Here is a 17634-nt window from a genome sequence, read left to right as displayed (position 1 = left end):
ACTTTTCTATGGAAAAAACTACCATAAACACGAGACGTGTACTTAGCACTCCTGAAACCTCTACATTTTTCTGCTGCAGGAGGCTACGGCCTACGTATCAATCTCGACACTCATTTCTATTCTTTTAAGCAACACCATTATATGAACCTCCACTATAATTTGTACTCATTCACTAATTCTTTTCATTAAATTTGGAAGAAATGTCTCAGTTCCGCTGCTTTTCCTCGAAAGAAAAAAAAAAAAAATCTTTTTTACTTTTCCTTTTCCGCGTCCTGCCATCACTTAAAACGAAAGGTTTGACGCCACGATGCATGTGATAGTTTCAAAGTGGATTTATTATTTGATGGATCTACGAGTTAAAAAAAAAACAAAAGTCTAATCAATACTTCGAAGGATCATTATGATATAATCATGGCAAGCATCACTACAACAAAAAAGATTTTTGCCGACTCTATATTGCTGACGCTAGATAAAAGCGTCGGCAATTTTTTTTCTTGCGACATAACCGCCGACGCTTTTAAAAAGCGTAGGTAAAAAAGGTTCCGCCAACGTTTTGTTTAGCATCGGCGTCTGGGGCCCATTACCGACGCTTATAAGCGTCGGAATATTTAATCACCGACGTTTATAAGTGTCAGCATAATGGAGAAATACGACGGCCGTTATAAGCGTCGTTGGACTTCATTCCTCTTACAACAAAACCCGATCGACCCCCTCCCTCCACAGCCCTAAATTTCTAGCTCATGCCGACCGATCCCTTCCCTCCTCAGCCCTTTTTACCGATCTTAGTCATTCTCCTCCGCCGAGCGACCCCAAATCGCATTACCCCACCGCATCTCCTTCCTCTCTTCCCCCTCTCATCAAATAGTATATATAGTCACATCCAGTTGTCAAATTGAACGGAAGTATGTTTGAGCAAGACCAACTGGATAAATTTCTAGCATAGCTACTGGAAGAAGAATTAGCAATTAATGTATTGTAAGTGATATTTTTTTAAAAGAAATAAATTTCTAAATCTTAGTTAAAGGTTGAGTTGTGACATGGCCCAGTTTCTTCCCTGCCTAAATTTTCAAACCCAGAGCTCACCCAAGCCAGACTGAGTTGTCATCAACTCGCGTTTGTTTATGCATTGCATTTTTTTGCGCATACATGCATGGTGAGTTTCCTACTCCCAGTCAATGTTAATCTGGTGATCAATACCGCGATTCTTCTATCTCAAACGCGTCTGTGATCGCAATCACCACCGTCAGATTTTGATTTATTCACGAGATGCCATGGATTTGACAGCAACCCGGGTTAGCAATCCTTTACGTCTCATTAAATTAATTCGGGAGCTTTGAGTTTATAAGTCCAGAAGGTGGAAGAAATCTGAGTCAGAGATGACACCAATTGTTGGGATGTGCGAAGCGAGAGAATTAGGTTTGGTAGGGATATTACGAGGATAGCTAAAAATCATTAAACATCACAAAAATATTTTGGGATAGGAAATAGAGGTATTATGAGAAAGATAGAAAGCTTTCATCTAAGTTATTTCATACTTATATAATTATTAGGATTGCCATTTAGAATTATTATTTTCCAGAGATGGACCAAAATTTTGTCTTGGGATTAGGCTAGGATATGGGTCATCTAAACAATAAATGCATGATTCTAATTTCACGAAACCAAAATTCTTGGGAAACTCACATAAGAACAACAGGTGAAGCCCGAAGTTACCACCCTGCCCCTCTTTAATTGATAGCTCCAAATATCTTTTGATCTTGGGGCATCAAAGACGACGACCGAGAAGGTGGGTGTTAGGGGCCTGCCGTGGCAAGGGTGAATGGCGAAAGAAAGCAAAAAAGGAAACAAACTCTTGCATTAAAACCTATGAAATCTTTGAGGAACACTAAATAAAAAATTGTATGAAGAAATTATCAATTTTTTTTGTCAAGAAAGTGGACAAAGAAGAGTGAAATTGAGCCCTAGATCGAGGAAGAAAATAGCAACAAGATCATATAGCTAACTGTAGGGTGTCATTCCAATTTTATTAGATGTGCGTGAAGAGATATAGACATAGAGTGGAATTAAAAAATGCTAGGGTTAGATAGGTTACGTACTATTTCAAGGTTTCCTAAGTTGTGCCTGAATTACACATACGTTTTCAAAACTATATTAAAGTCCATACCAAGTTATTGGTAAATAATCCATTATCTTATGGTAATTAGCTTAATATTAGAAGGCTTGTATGCAAAGAATGGCTCATAATAATCAAACATGAGAAACTTATAAGAATATTATTTGAGATCTGTGTAGGTAGATAAATATTTAGATTATTTCAAAATCTATGTAGGTGAATGAATAATCTAATCATCCACCGATCATTTTGAGATTCTATACATGTAGATCAATACCCGAATCATCCATGTAGTTGCTTGGAGATCCATGCATGTAAATGACTATTTAGAATGCTTCGAGATCTATGCAGCCGGATAAATAATTTTGATCATCGACGAATGATTTTGAGATTTGTGCAGATAAATAAATATTTGGATCATCTTGATTTCTTAGAGATCAGTGTAGATGGAAAAATATTTTTGGATCATCTGGGTTGCTTTGAGAGCTGTGCTGGCATCATCCCCTTCTTCCTCTCGAATAACCTCTTCTTCTCTTCTTCCTCTTCCTCCATGTTGCCAACGGCCGATGAAGAACACATGCAGCAGCACCGGCATGCCTCTCGCGGCTCCATTGGTGCATCACTCCCTGTGATGAATCACTCTCTTCTCCCCAATGTCTAGGGATCTCCATCTACTCAAACCCTAATTTCCCCTAATTTCCTCTAATCTCTCGATCTCCAACTCCGAATTCCGCCCCAATGATCTGCAGCCTAATTTCGACCTCTCTTGCTTCCTCGATACATTCTCATCCTCTTGCCTCTGTTGGATACAAGACTTGGATTACCCACTTGACTCTCTCGATTTTGGCATCCTCTTCGACACCATCCCTAAGTCAATATCGTATGTCTTCTCTACGTTTTCACATGTTTTGCTGCAACTGATGTCACTCGCATATGGCATCCATGCAGCCGTCGGCAGGTTCCCTTTTCTTCTATCATACATTCTGTCAAACAACACATGAATTTTGTTTATTTTCTCCTGGATTTTTTTTGAAGGATTATTAGTCAATAAGGATACGCAATCGAGAGGCAGCACTCACTTCTTGCCAACCATGGTTCGCCAGATTCCTGAGGTGAAAGAAAGACAAATTTTATATCAATTTATTTTTACCTCTATTAAATTCGTTAGTGCTTTTTAGTCAGGTAATTAACTGCTCTGTCTGTCCATGAACAAAAAATTGAAATTTTCCCCTCTCCTTATCACCTCTCTGTTTCAAGATCTATCGTCATTCTTGCAAATATTTATGCTGGGGCAGGTTATCTAATTTGTTGCACTTACTAACTTTTCCCATTTGCTCCTTTTCTCCTCTTTTTTTTTTTTTGTTGTTGATTTGGTATTATTAAGTTATGCGTTTGCCATCAGCTTTGTAACCTGAAGGCATGGAGCTTATCTGAGGTGTTCTGCAATGCATTAATGCCTCGATCTCCTTGTTTTGAACTTCTATATAAATTGATGTTGTTCAACACCCTGAGTTCTACAGTTAGCGTCCTTAGTCATGTGAAGACAGACGAGGAAAGGGAAACGACTGACTGGAGAACTACAAACATAATGCTTTGCATTCCCAATTAAATTACTAGTTCTTGAACGTCTTCGCATGTCTGTAAATCCTGTTTGCTAGATGAGACATGTTTTAAACTTTTACATCAGCATCTTGCTATGTATTCTACCAATTTAAAAGATGAGCAAAGAGAAGTAATGGATTGTTCCATTGCCCAGGTTCATAGATCCTTTTTAATGTAGACAAATTTGCTGTTTGCACCTTACTGGATATTCGTCTTAGAGAATACCTCTGGGTTAATAGTAACCGTTTCCTGTATGATGGAAAACCAGACGATTGCTCATCATTCACAAGGTTTTGAAGTTGGTGGTGGTATGGAAAGATGGATGGCTTCTTATTCTTCAACAGGGTTTTCAACATTATAGAGGCCTTGGATGATAACAAGATCCATTGATGTGCTAAAGTCTAGTCAGACCCCATGGTACAAAAGAGACTAGTCCCCAGAGTTTTGGCTCCCGAGACTAACTTTTACTGTGCTTTATAAATCAGCTCATGGAGCAAGTATTATTATGCATAATATTGATTAGAGACTCAAGATGGTAGAAATTAAGTGCATTGAATTTGGGAAAATGAAACAGCCATACAACAGTGGGACATTATTTTGAGAATCTCTCTCCTGGGGGAAGAACAGACATGAAGTCATCCAAAATCAACTATCCATTCAATATGAATTGTAGGCTTCCATACAATTGTTGGTATATAATTGCTAGTTATGGCTTATAGCAAGATATTCTTGGAACGACAAAAATTTGATCTGTTATGGACTGCCATTTTTCTTCTGTCGACTGAACAGCCAATACTTACCATGAACTGCTCTATTCTCTCCCCGAGTCATTCCCTGTCGCATAAAAAGTGTGATTGCATATCTCTGTCCAACATAAAAGTATGTTGTTTGTGAAAGCGCTTTTGTTACAGCATAACAAGAATTCACTGCCAAGCCAATGAAAATATCAAGGGACCTAAGTGGCATGAGCTCACTATTCAACTTGAATCCATCGCATTCAATGCATGGAATTAATTAAACATGGTACAATTAGGTGATGGTAGCAGTCCGACTAAATGCAACTACTTCATGTGCCGATGATGGCTAATGAAATTTTTGGGATTCAGGGATTTTTCTCCCCAATATCTGATTATTATTGCACATTCCAAAAGGATGAGCGCCGGTACTATCCCATTATATGTAAAGCAAATAAATGATCAAAATGGCAGGAGAATTTGATGGATGGCAGTGATACAACTACTGATTATTAAACGAAAAGTTTGATACTTGATTTTTCAGATCATTTTTCATTTTGGATGAATTTAAAAAATAAATATATCTATGCCTTTATCCAAAGCATTATGTTGGAAATGCTTCCTATAGATTTCATATACTACCTCAACCAACTCATATTTGATGTGCAAAACTAATACGACGTGTGATCCTACCAGTTCTTAGAAATCCAATGACTGCTTATGTGCCCTTGACACAAATGATTGCGTGTTTACTGGGAGCATTAAGAGTACGGCTCGTTCGGTTGTTGATGCAAGAACTTGGGAATGAAGCGGGAAGCAACCTCAAAAGTTCACGGCTCGTTCCAAATCATTAGCCTTAAGAATTCATTACTTTTTAGAACGAAGGCCAACATCAAAAGTTCAGTAATTTGCATGATATCGTTTTTTAAGCAATCTAGGTAGTGATAGTTTTGGAAGTCAGCCTAACCTTTTCAGGTCGGACTCTTGGCTTGACCATGTTAATGACTTAGCCTTTTCCTTTACCTGGATTCGACTAGACAAAGCCTAATCTACTAAGATTAAGACGTCAGTTGCCGAAGGTGATCCATTTTAATGCCCATGTCATTATTCCATTGATTGTTAAATCAAAATCTAAGAGAACTTCTTCTGGTTGGCTCAGGTTCACTCTGGGAAGGTTGTGGGTCTCAGTCAAATAGAATTTGTGTAGGAAGCCTCCGAGCTCTTGCAGCAGGTTCACTACAGCTTGGAGGAGAAGGGGCAAAAAATGAACCAAAGATGAGAGCAGGAAAACCTCATCCACTTCATAGCTTGTTTCCTTTCAAGACCCAGTAAATCTAGTAAAGATTCATTTTTGAGGCAGAGGATCATGGAGCTCTGGTCTTTTCTTGGTTGGAGGGGAGACTTTGACTTGGAGAAACTCAGTTGGAAATATATGGCGAGCAGGTTGCAAGCTTTTTGGAAGGATACGGAAAGCAAAGAAACCATACTAGCTTAAAGAAAGCATATTTAGCCCTAATTTCAATATCTCGGGACCTACAGCCATTTCACCATTGGGGCCATTCAATATTGATATGTCCCTGTTCTTATTCAAGATTCCTCGTGCCCTATAACGATTCTCTAATAACTTTGCCATTTGATATTAAGATTAGCCTCTTGGTGACAAAAAGCCCCAGCTGTAGGGAAAGCAACCGCAAAGTGTGATAACAATTTCGTAGCAAAGGACACTGCCATGTAAATTAAGATAGCAGACCACAATGGCGTGAAAAAAAAAAAAAATCCAAGGTGTGGGGCTCAGAATAGCTCGGGTTAAATAAAAACGCAGACTGCAATCGGCTCAAGTATTCTTGATTGGACTAAACCTCCGTGGGAATAACCCAGACTGCAAACGGGTTAAAGAAAACCCCAGACTGCTCGTCATCCTCGATTAGCATTCCTTCAAGATAAATTCCGCCCAACTTAACCCATCCTAGAAATATCCAATTGAACCCAAGAAAAAACTCATTGAGAAACGGACGACCATATAGTTGATCAGACAAATAAGCTAGACCTGACCCAAAGCAACCTGCCCTCCAATTGAATAAGATATTCACCCAAAACAGGCATTATCCCGAGAAGCACCATTTTGCTGTGGCTTGGAACTTTTCTTCTGTTTCTAATTGAATAAGATCCGAACTTTTTGTCAGATCATAAAAGTATTCAATCAAGCCCAGTCGCCCTCCGTTCCTCTCTGCTCTCCATCATGTGCGACTCTCTCCATCATGGACGACTTTCCCAATCATGAGACATCGATGCATTGCCCAGTAAAGTCCCCTTTCAATTTTCAATTACCCTCTAGCTCTGCTGGCTACTACAAGCCTCTAAATTTCTCATCTAAAATGTAAGATGGACTGCTTGACTTTTCCATCACCACATGATAATTTGGGAGTTTTTTTTTTTTTTTTGTGATGATAAGGGAGGCGAAAGAAGCCATCCGACCATTAATGGTAAGGGAGGAATCTTCAAAGTTCTTTACCTCAAAACAAAACATGAGTAATCACAGAAAAGGAGAGGAAAAAGGCGTGGGTGTTATCAATTCTAATCTAATAGATGATGGTCTGCTTTATTTTTTCTTTTTTCTAATCTAACAGAGTATCTGGAATTTGGCTATTTGTTCTTCTGCTTGACTTTTCCATCACCACATTAGCGAGTTTTTTTTTTTTTTTTGATGATAAGAGGGGCAAAAGAAGCCACCCGACCATTAATATTAAAGGAGGAATCTTCAAAATTCTTTACACCAAAACAAAACTTGAGTAATCATAGAAAGGGAGAGGAAAAAGACGTGAGTGTCGTCAAGTCTAATCTAATAAGAGATGGCCTGCTTGACTTTTTTTTTTCTAATATAATAGAGTGTCTGAAATTTGGCTAATTATTTTTCTACTTGACTTTTCCGTCACCAGATGATAATTTGAGAGTTTTTTTTTTTGTGATGATAAGGGAGGCGAAAGAAGCCATCTGACTATTAATGATAAGGGAGGAATCTTCAAAGTTCTTTATCCCAAAACAAAATATGAGTAATCACAGAAAATGAGAGGAAAAAGATGTGGGTGTTATCAATTTTAATTTAATAGATGATGGCCTGCTTTATTTTTCCCTTTTTCTAATCTAACAGAGTATCTGAAATTTGGCTAATTGTTCTTTTGCTTGACTTTTCCATCACCACATTAGGGAGTTTTTTTTTTTTTGTGATGATAAGGGAGGCAAAAGAAGCCACCCAACCATTAATGATAACGGAGGAATCTTCAAAATTCTTTACACCAAACAAAACTTGAGCAATCATAGAAAGGGAGAGGAAAAAGATGAGGAATCTTCAAAGTTCTATACCCTAAAACAAAACATGAGTAATCAAGGAAAGGGAGAGAAAAAAGACGATGAATCTTCAAAGTTCTTTACCCCAAAACAAAACGTGAGTAATCACAGAAAGGGAGAGGAAAAAGACGTGAGTGTCGTCAAGTCTAATCTAATAGGAGATGGCCTGCTTTCATTTTTTTTTCTCTAATATAATAGAGTGTCTGAAATTTGGCTAATTGTTTTTCTACTTGACTTTTCCGTCACCAGATGATAATTAGGGAGTTTTTTTTTTGTGATGATAAGGGAGGCGAAAGAAGCCATCCGACCATTAATGATAAGGAAGGAATCTTTAAAGTTCTTTACCCCAAAACAAAACATGAGTAATCACAGAAAAGGATAGGAAAAAGACATGGGTGTTATCAATTCTAATCTAATAGATAATGGCCTGCTTTATTTTTTATTTTTTCTAATCTAACAGAGTATCTGAAATTTGGCTAATTGTTCTTCTGCTTGACTTTTCCATCATCACATTAGGGAGTTTTTTATTTTTATTTTTTGTGATGATAAGGGAGGCAAAAGAAGCCACCTGACCATTAATGATAAAGGAGGAATCTTCAAAATTCTTTACACCAAAACAAAACTTGGGTAATCATAGAAAGGGAGAGGAAAAAGACGTGGAATCTTCAAAGTTCTATAACCTAAAACAAAACATGAGTAATCAAGGAAAGGGAGACGAAAAAGACGATGAATCTTCAAAGTTCTTTACCCCAAAACAAAACGTGAGTAATCACAGAAAGGGAGAGGAAAAAGAAGTGAGTGTCGTCAAGTCTAATCTAATAGGAGATGGCCTGCTTGACTCTTTTTTTAATAATATAATAGAGTATCTGAAATGTGGCTAATTGTTTTTCTACTTGACTTTTCCGTCACCAGATGATAATTAGGGGGTTTTTTTTTTGTGATGATAAGAGAGACAAAAGAAGCCACCCGACCATTAACGATAAGGGAGGAATCTTCAAAATTCTTTACACCAAAACAAAACTTGAATAATCATAGAAAAGGAGAGGAAAAAGTTGTGGTTGTCAACAATTGGTCTCTATCTCTTAAGAGTCCAAGAGAAGAAGCAGCCCAAATTTATTAATCAAAACGGCATGCATGATTTTTGACTTAGTATCGAAAACAGAATAATTTAGACTAGGTTCTTGACTGGAAATCTATTCTGCGAGAAGTACAGGATTTCAATCATGCAAATGTTGCTTGTCCTATAACTTTGGTATGGACTGAATAAAAGATGGTTGCTTATGTGTAAGCTGATTTTGTCGATCATTTGAATTAAAAAGCTTCAAATAATTTTATCAGCTTGATGAAATGAAACTACCATAGGCCAACCATCATGTTGGGTCTCAAAATCATTAAAGGAGAGGGTAGGATAGCAAAGCAAGCAATTATGCAGGACATGTATCGCATGGAAATTAAACATGCTTCATATCAAAGTCAACTGAAGCTAGTCAACGGGGCAACACGCCCCTGCGCAATCACTAAAGCTAATCAGGAAATGTATCGCATGGAAATCACTAAAGCACCCAATCCTCACCTCAGCACCAATCAACCAAGCCAAAAAAAAAAAAAAAAATCACCCGGCACTCTTGGAGTTTCCTAGAGCTCTATGGATTCCAAACCCTTGCACCCGTAAGCCAATGCTGATCGGGCTCTTTGACAGTAGCTTCTGACAAAATACAAGATTTTCTCCATATTTCTATTTCCAGTAGATCTATGGAACAAGTCCATCTACCACGGGCTCATTAGATTCTATAGGATAGAAGATTTTGCGTGCTTGTCCGCATTCACTGCTCCTTGTTGCATGTAAATATATATTTTATAAATTCTATTTTCGGATTTGCCAGGTTACGTCTTTTTGTCCGAGTAGTCCATATACAAAATTGGATGGTTTGGTGTTCCCTTATAATCAGCAATACCTGCTGCTCTTCCTTAGGTACCGAATCAGAGGAAAATAATTGTAAAAAGTAAGAGCTCCGAATGGGGATAAAACAATTCAATCAACTTGGAGGGTAACCTCGTCGCCCTCTCCTCCCCATCTGGGCGACTCTCTCAATCACTGGTGACTTTCACAATCATAGGCGACTTTCGCAAATCCCATTATATGTAAAGAAAATAAATGATCAAGGGACCTAAGTGGCATGGGCTCACTATTCAACTTGAATCCATCGCATTCAATGCATGATATTAATTAAACATGGTACAATTAGTTGATGGTAGCAGTCCGACTAAATGCAACTACTTCATGTGCCGATGATGGCTAATGAAATATTTGGGATTCAGGGTTTTGGATGAGCGCCGCTACTGAGAATTTGATGGATGGCTGTGATACAACTACTGATTATTAAACAAGAAGTTTGATACTTGCTTTTTCAGATCAACTTTCATTTTGGATGACTTAAAAAAATAAATATGATCTATGCCTTCATCCAAAGCATTATGTTGGAAATGCTTCCTATAGATTTCATATGCTACCTCAACGAACTCATAATTAGTTATTTCTATTAAACCAATACCACATGTGCCTCCACAAGCATACTCATCTCCAACGCCATTCTAGGATCCTACCAGTTCTTAGAAATCCAATGACTGCTTATGTGTCTTGGATTCAATTTCGTAGCAAAGGACACTGCCATGTAAATTAAGATAGCTTAGGTTCAATCAAACCTGGTCGCCCTCCCCTCCTCTCTGCTCTCCATCACGGACAACTCTCTCCATCACGGACAACTCTCCCATCATGGATGACTTTCTTGATCATGAGACATCGATGTATTGCCTAGTAAAGTCTCCTTTCAATTTTCAATCACCCTTTGGCTCTGCTGGCATCTACAAGCCTCTAAATTTCTAATCTAATATGTACGATGGACTGCTTGACCTTTCCATCACCATATGATAATTTGGGAGTTTTTTTTTTCTTCTGTGATGATAAGAGAGACAAAAGAAGCCATCCGACCATTAATGATAAGGGAGGAATCTTCAAAGTTTTTTACCCCAAAACAAAACATGAGTAATCATAGAAAAAGAAAGGTTATTTACCTTAAGACAAAACATTAGTAATCACAAAAAAGGAGAGGAAAAAGACGTGGGTGTCATCAATTCTAATCTAAAAGAGGATCACCTGCTTGACTTTTTTTTTTCTAATCTAATTGAGCGTATGAAATTTGGGTAATTGTTCTTCTCCTTGACTTTTCCATCACCACAATATAATTAGAGAGTTTTTTTTTTCTTTTCGTGATGATAAGGGAGGCAAAAGAAGCCATCTGACCATTAATGATGTGGGAGGAATCTTCAAAGTTCTTTACCCCAAAACAAAACATGAGTAATCACAGAAAAGGAGAGGAAAAGGGGCAAAAAATGGGTAAGCCTCATCCACTTCATAGCTTGTTTCCTTTCAAGTAAATCTAGCAAACATTCATTTTTGAGGCAGAGGATCATGGAGATGCTGGTCTTTTTTTGGTTGGAGGGGAGACTTGGACTTGGAGAACCTCAGTTGGAAATATATGGCGAGCAAGTGGCAAGCTTTTTGGAAGGATACGGAAAGCAAAGAAACCGTGTTACAAGGGCTGATATCTGGCCCCTGTCAAAGTCCCAGACGTTGTCCTCATGATGGAATGCAAGAGAGAATTGCAAGTAGGTGGTCGTAAAGACACGGCAAGCAAAGAAAAGGGTTGATATCTGCCCCCGTCAAACCTCATGGTGGAATTCATGAGGCCCCACACCTGTGATAGACTGGGTAAAGAAGAAGCAAGTCATGCCATGTGAGGGAGAATTGCAAGTAGATGGTGGACTTGCACTGCATACTGTTTTATAACACATGAGCAATAGTAATAGATAGTTTACCAAAACAAATTACAATCATGTTCTCCAAGCTATCTAAACTCTTCATAATCCACGAGAATCACCAACAGATACCCCATCCTAGAAATATCCAATTGAACCCAAGAAAAAACTCATTGAGAGCGGACGACCATATAGTTGATCAGACCCAAAGCAACCTGTCCTCCAATTGAACAAGAAATATACCCAAAAAAGGCATTATCCCGAGAAGCACCGTTCCTGTGGCTATTCTTGGAACTTTTTATCTGTTTCCAATTGAATAAGATCTGAAGTTTTTATCCGATCATAAAAGTATTCAATCAAACCTTTTTTGATTGAATACTTTTCCAATTGGAGCTTTTCCTCTTTGCTCTCCATCACGTGTGACTCTCTCCATCACGGACGACTCTCTCCATCATGGGACATCGATGCATCGCCCAGTAGGGCCCTTTTACAATTTATTAATCAAAATGGTATGTACGATTTTCAATTTATTATTGAAAATAGACTAGGTTCTTGACTGGAATTCTATTCTGCGAGAATTACAGGATTTCAATCATGCAAATGTTGCTTGTCCTGTAACTTTGGTATGGATTGAATAAAAGATAGTTGCTTATGTGTAAGTTGATTTTGTTGATCATATGAATTAAAAAGCTCCAAATAATTTCATCAGCTTGATGAAATGAAACTACCACAGCTCCAAATAATTTCAAATGTGTAGGACATGTATCGCATGGAAATCACTAAAGCTAGATGCCGCATGCCCCTGCATGCAAGAAGGCACCCAATCCTCACCTCAGCACAAATTAACCGAGCCACACAAAAAAAAATCACCCGGCACTCTTGGAGTTTTCTAGAGCTCTATGGATTCCAAGCCAATGCTGATCGGGCTCTTTGACAGTAGCATCTTCTGACAAAATACAAAATTTCTCCAGATCCCTGTTTCCAATAGAACAATAGAACGAGTCCATCTACCGTGGTCTATATTTCAGAGGCTTCCATTGGGTTCCTTGTTGCATGTAAATATATTTTTTATAAATTCTATTTTCAGATTTGCCCGGTTACGTCTTTTTGTTCGAGCAGTCCATACACAAAATTGGATCGTTTGGTACCGATGAATGGAACCGAAACAGAGGGAAATAATTGTAAAAAGTAAGAGCTCTGGTTGGGGATAAAACAATCCAATCAACTTGGAGGTGAGGGTAACCCCATCGCCCTCTCCTCCCCTCGGCTCCCCATCCGGGCGACTCTCTCAATCACAAGCGACTTTCACAATCATGGGCGACTTTCGTAATCACGGGTGACTCCCATGGCCACATAAAGAAATATGCAAAATTAGTTTGATCAGAGAGTCACCTTCACATCTCTTGAAAACTCCGAGTACAATCGCTAGCATGCCAAAACATCTCTGCTCCAAAGCAATAATTACCTGGGTCTATAAATAGGGGCTCTCCAATCCCCATTTCGGTACCAACCAGCAGAACTAGAAACCACATACGGAACACATAGAGAGCCATATTAATTATGGATCCTAGTCGTAGGTCTTCCCAATACCAATCCCTCCCTCTGAATCATCTATCAATCAGCCTTCTCCTTCTATCCTTCTTCCTTCTTCACTACTCATCAGCAATGGCAGCTGCTGCAACCGCTACTTCTTCAATCGTTGAATCCCAAGCGAGAGTTCTGCTCCATTGGAGATCCACCCTTCAAAATTCACGTGGCCAACAACTCGGTTCTTGGTCTCTCTCTAACAACACGTGCATGTGGTATGGCATCACCTGCATGGAGAATCGAGGTCGAGCTGTGATCACGGGCATTAGTCTACCTCGTGCGGGCTTGGTAGGTAAGCTCAACGGCCTCAACTTCTCTGCCCTACCATCTCTCACACGCCTCCACCTCCGACGCAACTACTTGTTTGGAACAATTCCGTTCAGCATACACACGCTTCCGGCTCTCACCTCCCTTGATCTCTCGCAGAATCGCCTTTCTGGCAGGCTGCCCCTCGCTCTCGCCAGCCTTTCTAACCTGACTGAGATCGACCTTTCTTCAAACAAATTTATGGGTGAGATACCTCCTTGTTTCTTTGCCAACTGGACCGAGCTAACCTCCCTCAAATTCCAACAAAATTTACTTGGTGGCACACTGCCTCCAGAGATTGGCCAGCTCAAGAGTCTACGTGCACTTTATTTATACGAAAACAATCTCGCTGGTCCCATCCCTTCGACCCTTGGTAACTTGACCAACCTAAGATTCCTCTTCCTTTACAGAAATCTGCTCTCTAGTAATATTCCCCAAGAATTGGGCAATCTTGTTAACATGTTGGATCTACGAATCTCACACAATAATTTAACAGGTCCCATCCTCTCCAGTTTAGGAAATCTCACCAAACTCAAAACTTTGATCCTTAGCGCAAATAGTTTATCGGGCACCATTCCTCATGAATTAGGCAACCTAGTGAACTTAAATAATATATCTATTTATGAAAATCAACTATCAGGCTCCATCCCTTCTACTTTAGGAAACCTCAGCATGCTTGGCTTCTTAGACCTTGATTACAATAATTTATCTGGCACCATCCCTCATGAATTTGGCAACCTAGTGAGCTTGTTTTATCTAAACATCTTGGAAAATCAATTATCGGGCTCTATCCCTTCCACTTTAGCAAACCTCACCATGCTTGGCACCTTGAAACTCGATTCCAATAATTTATTTGGCACCATCCCTCATGAATTATTCAACCTAGTGAACTTACATGTTCTAGGTATCTCAGTAAATCAACTATCGGGCTCCATTCATTCCACTTTAGAAAACCTCACCATGCTTGACCACTTGTACCTCCACACCAATCATTTATCAGGCTCTTTGCCCCAAGAACTAGGTAATCATACCAACCTCATCTCTCTAGAGGTAGCTGACAACAATTTCTCTGGTTATTTACCTTCAGAGATCTGTAAAGGAGGTGCGCTTCAATATCTTGCTATGGAAAAGAACTACTTTGAGGGCCCCATTCCAAGAAGTTTAAAAAATTGCTCTAGCTTATTTAGAGTTCGCCTTGAAGGAAATAAGCTTGAAGAAAATATTTTCGAAGACTTTGGGATATACCCAAATCTAGACTACATTGACATGAGCTACAACCAATTATATGGCCAGATCTCACCAAGTTGGGCACATTGTCAAAATTTGACATACTTCAGAATTTCAGGAAACCTACTTACTGGGAACATACCCCCTGAATTCGGAAAATTGCTTCAATTAGAAGTACTGGACCTTTCTTCAAATCAACTTGCAGGAGAAATACCAAGAGAGTTAGGTGCCATGAGCTTGTTGTTCAACTTGACTTTGAGTGAAAACAAAATATCTGGAATAATTCCCTCGGAGTTTGGAAAATTATCCAATCTGGAAATTCTTGATTTATCAAACAACAACATCAGCAGCCCAATACCACCACAATTAGAGGGTTGTATTAAACTGCGCATCTTGAATTTGAGCAAAAATAAATTTGATGGGATCATTCCGTCTCAACTTGGAGAGTTAAAAGGATTGCAATATTTACTTGATTTGAGCCATAATTTTTTTGGAGGAGAGATACCATCACAACTGGCAAGTTTGACATATTTAATATCTTTGAACTTGTCCCACAATAATCTGTCAGGTGCCATTCCTTCATCTTTTGGAAGCATGTTGAGTTTGTCATCAATAGATGTATCGTATAACAATTTGGAGGGCCCAGTTCCGAGAAGCAAATTGTTTCAAAAGGCTCCAGCAGAGTGGTTTATTTATAACAAGGGTTTATGTGGTGAGGTGCCAAGTTTGCCTTCTTGTGGATCAACCACTGTAAGCACTCATCATTCAACTACAAACCATATTATACTCTTTGTTATAACTCCTATAGTGGGCAGCTTGGTTCTTTTCGGTCTGTCTACTATAATAATTGTTGCTCTTCATAGGAGAAAAAAACCTACAGAGAAAAAGGATACTGATGTTATTATTGGCGATCTGTTTTCGATATTGAATTTTGATGGAAGAGTTGCTTATGAGTACATCATCAATGCCTCCGAAAATTTTGATGAGAAATATTGCATCGGGTGTGGAACATATGGTAAAGTTTACAAAGTAGAACTTCCAATGGAACAAGTAGTGGCTGTTAAAAAATTTCATCCGATGGAGGAAGAAGTATTTGATGAGAAAAGTTTCCAAAGCGAGATTCAAGCATTAACCAAAATTCGACATCGTAACATTGTAAAACTTCATGGGTTTTGCTCCAGTTTAGGTTGTAAATTTCTCATATATGAGTACATTGAGAAGGGAAGTTTAGCTAGCATCCTTCGTAATCAAGAAACAGCAGAAGAATTAAATTGGGAGAGAAGAGCTCATATTATCAAAGATGTGACCCATGCTTTATCATACATACACCATGACTGCAATCCATCCATAGTGCATCGAGACATCTCCAGTAATAATATATTATTAGACTCTGATTTTAAGGCTTATCTTTCAGACTTTGGCACTGCAAGAATTCTGAAATCTGATTTATCAAATTGGAGCACACTAGCAGGCACATTTGGATATGCTGCCCCAGGTTAGTCATTCTTCCAATTTGTCCTTTTTTTGCAGTTATTCTATATGTTATATATATATATATATATATATATATTATTATACTTTGCTTTATTTTTCTATTTTTATGTCTTATGTGGCTTACCATGCATTTGAAAAATAGGATTAGTATATATTTGCCAAATAGAGATTTTTTAGTGAACCTATGATAATGATTGTATCTTTCATTTTTGAATCTATCCATACAAAGCTTAGATATTTAAATAAAAGCAAACTAGTGCCTATAGATAATTAATATTTTCTAATGATGATCATATTATTTAACTGGCAATCATTAAAGAAAATAGAAAAATAAAAACTATTACTAAGCATAAACTTTAATTAATCAATAATAACATTTACTTTACAAACATCAAAGTATTTCCAAAAATTAATGTATAAATTAAGTTTGGAGACAAGATTTTGGCATTGTTGTTAAGTTTGAGAAAAATTACTTAAATTGGAAATGAAAAGATTATTCCTTTCTCTATTTTTTGCAGAGCTTTCGTACATGACAAGGGCGAATGAGAAATGTGATGTATACAGCTTTGGCATAGTAATATTAGAAGTAATAATGGGAAGGCATCCAGGTGATCTTGTCTCCTCCCTATCATCATCAGACATCCAACAGATGCTATTCAGTGATGTGTTAGATCAACGTATCTCACCTCCTATAGCTTATATGGTAAAAGAAGTGATGTTGTTGGCTATTATAGCATTTTCATGCATCCGTGTAGTACCACAAGCACGACCAACCATGCAAAGGATATCTCACTTATTCATAAGTGACAACATTCCAACTATTCATGAGCCGTTCAACTCAATTAAATTACGTCAATTAGTGGAGCTTTTAACATAGATGTAGTTCTTAATACAAAAATTTTATGTAGTTCTTTCATGTTGCATGGAATAGGTTATTGTAACTCTTTTTCTATTTTTACCTTCTAGACACACCATTATATGAACCTCCACTGTATTGTTTGCATTCACTACTCTTTTCCCATGCCAGTATTTAGAAAGTTCTAAATACAAAGGTGACTTCTTTTTAAAATTGTATTCATAGTCACACTCAGTTGTCAAATTGATAGGAGTATGGTCGAGCGGGACTAGCGAGATAAACTTCTAGTAGGACTCTCGAAAGAAGAATTAGCAATTAATGTATTTTAAATAATTTTTTTTAAAAAATAACTTTCTGAATCTTACTTAAAGGTTGGATAAATATTGAAAAAGAAAAAACGAATGACAATGGAAAGCGAAAGATTCGAGGAATCTATGAAGAAGACAAAACAATCCTTAGTCAATAATAGATATGGCTAAATCATTAGGACACGACATGAAAGACATGTCAAGAGACGTAAAAATCCTGATGCCAAAACTTCCCGATGGAATCAA

At 38.1% G+C, this 17634-nt stretch overlaps 2 protein-coding genes across 2 annotated transcripts in view; one reads left to right on the top strand and one right to left on the bottom strand.

Moving 5' to 3' along the window:
- Positions 1 to 17634, bottom strand: part of LOC103698924 (UDP-glucose:glycoprotein glucosyltransferase-like) — a 193991-nt gene that overhangs the window by 21842 nt on the left and 154515 nt on the right. The window lies entirely within an intron of this gene.
- On the top strand, positions 13496 to 17182 carry LOC103699335 (MDIS1-interacting receptor like kinase 2-like). Its single transcript, XM_039116787.1, has 2 exons — positions 13496 to 16225; positions 16743 to 17182. Exons 1-2 carry the CDS (start codon positions 13705 to 13707, stop codon positions 17099 to 17101), a joined length of 2880 nt encoding a protein of 959 aa, XP_038972715.1. The 5' UTR covers positions 13496 to 13704; the 3' UTR covers positions 17102 to 17182.

Source organism: Phoenix dactylifera, chromosome 2 (genome assembly GCF_009389715.1).
Source record: "Phoenix dactylifera cultivar Barhee BC4 chromosome 2, palm_55x_up_171113_PBpolish2nd_filt_p, whole genome shotgun sequence".
Taxonomy (NCBI): domain Eukaryota; kingdom Viridiplantae; phylum Streptophyta; class Magnoliopsida; order Arecales; family Arecaceae; genus Phoenix; species Phoenix dactylifera.
This window is presented reverse-complemented; position numbering and strand designations above follow the sequence as displayed.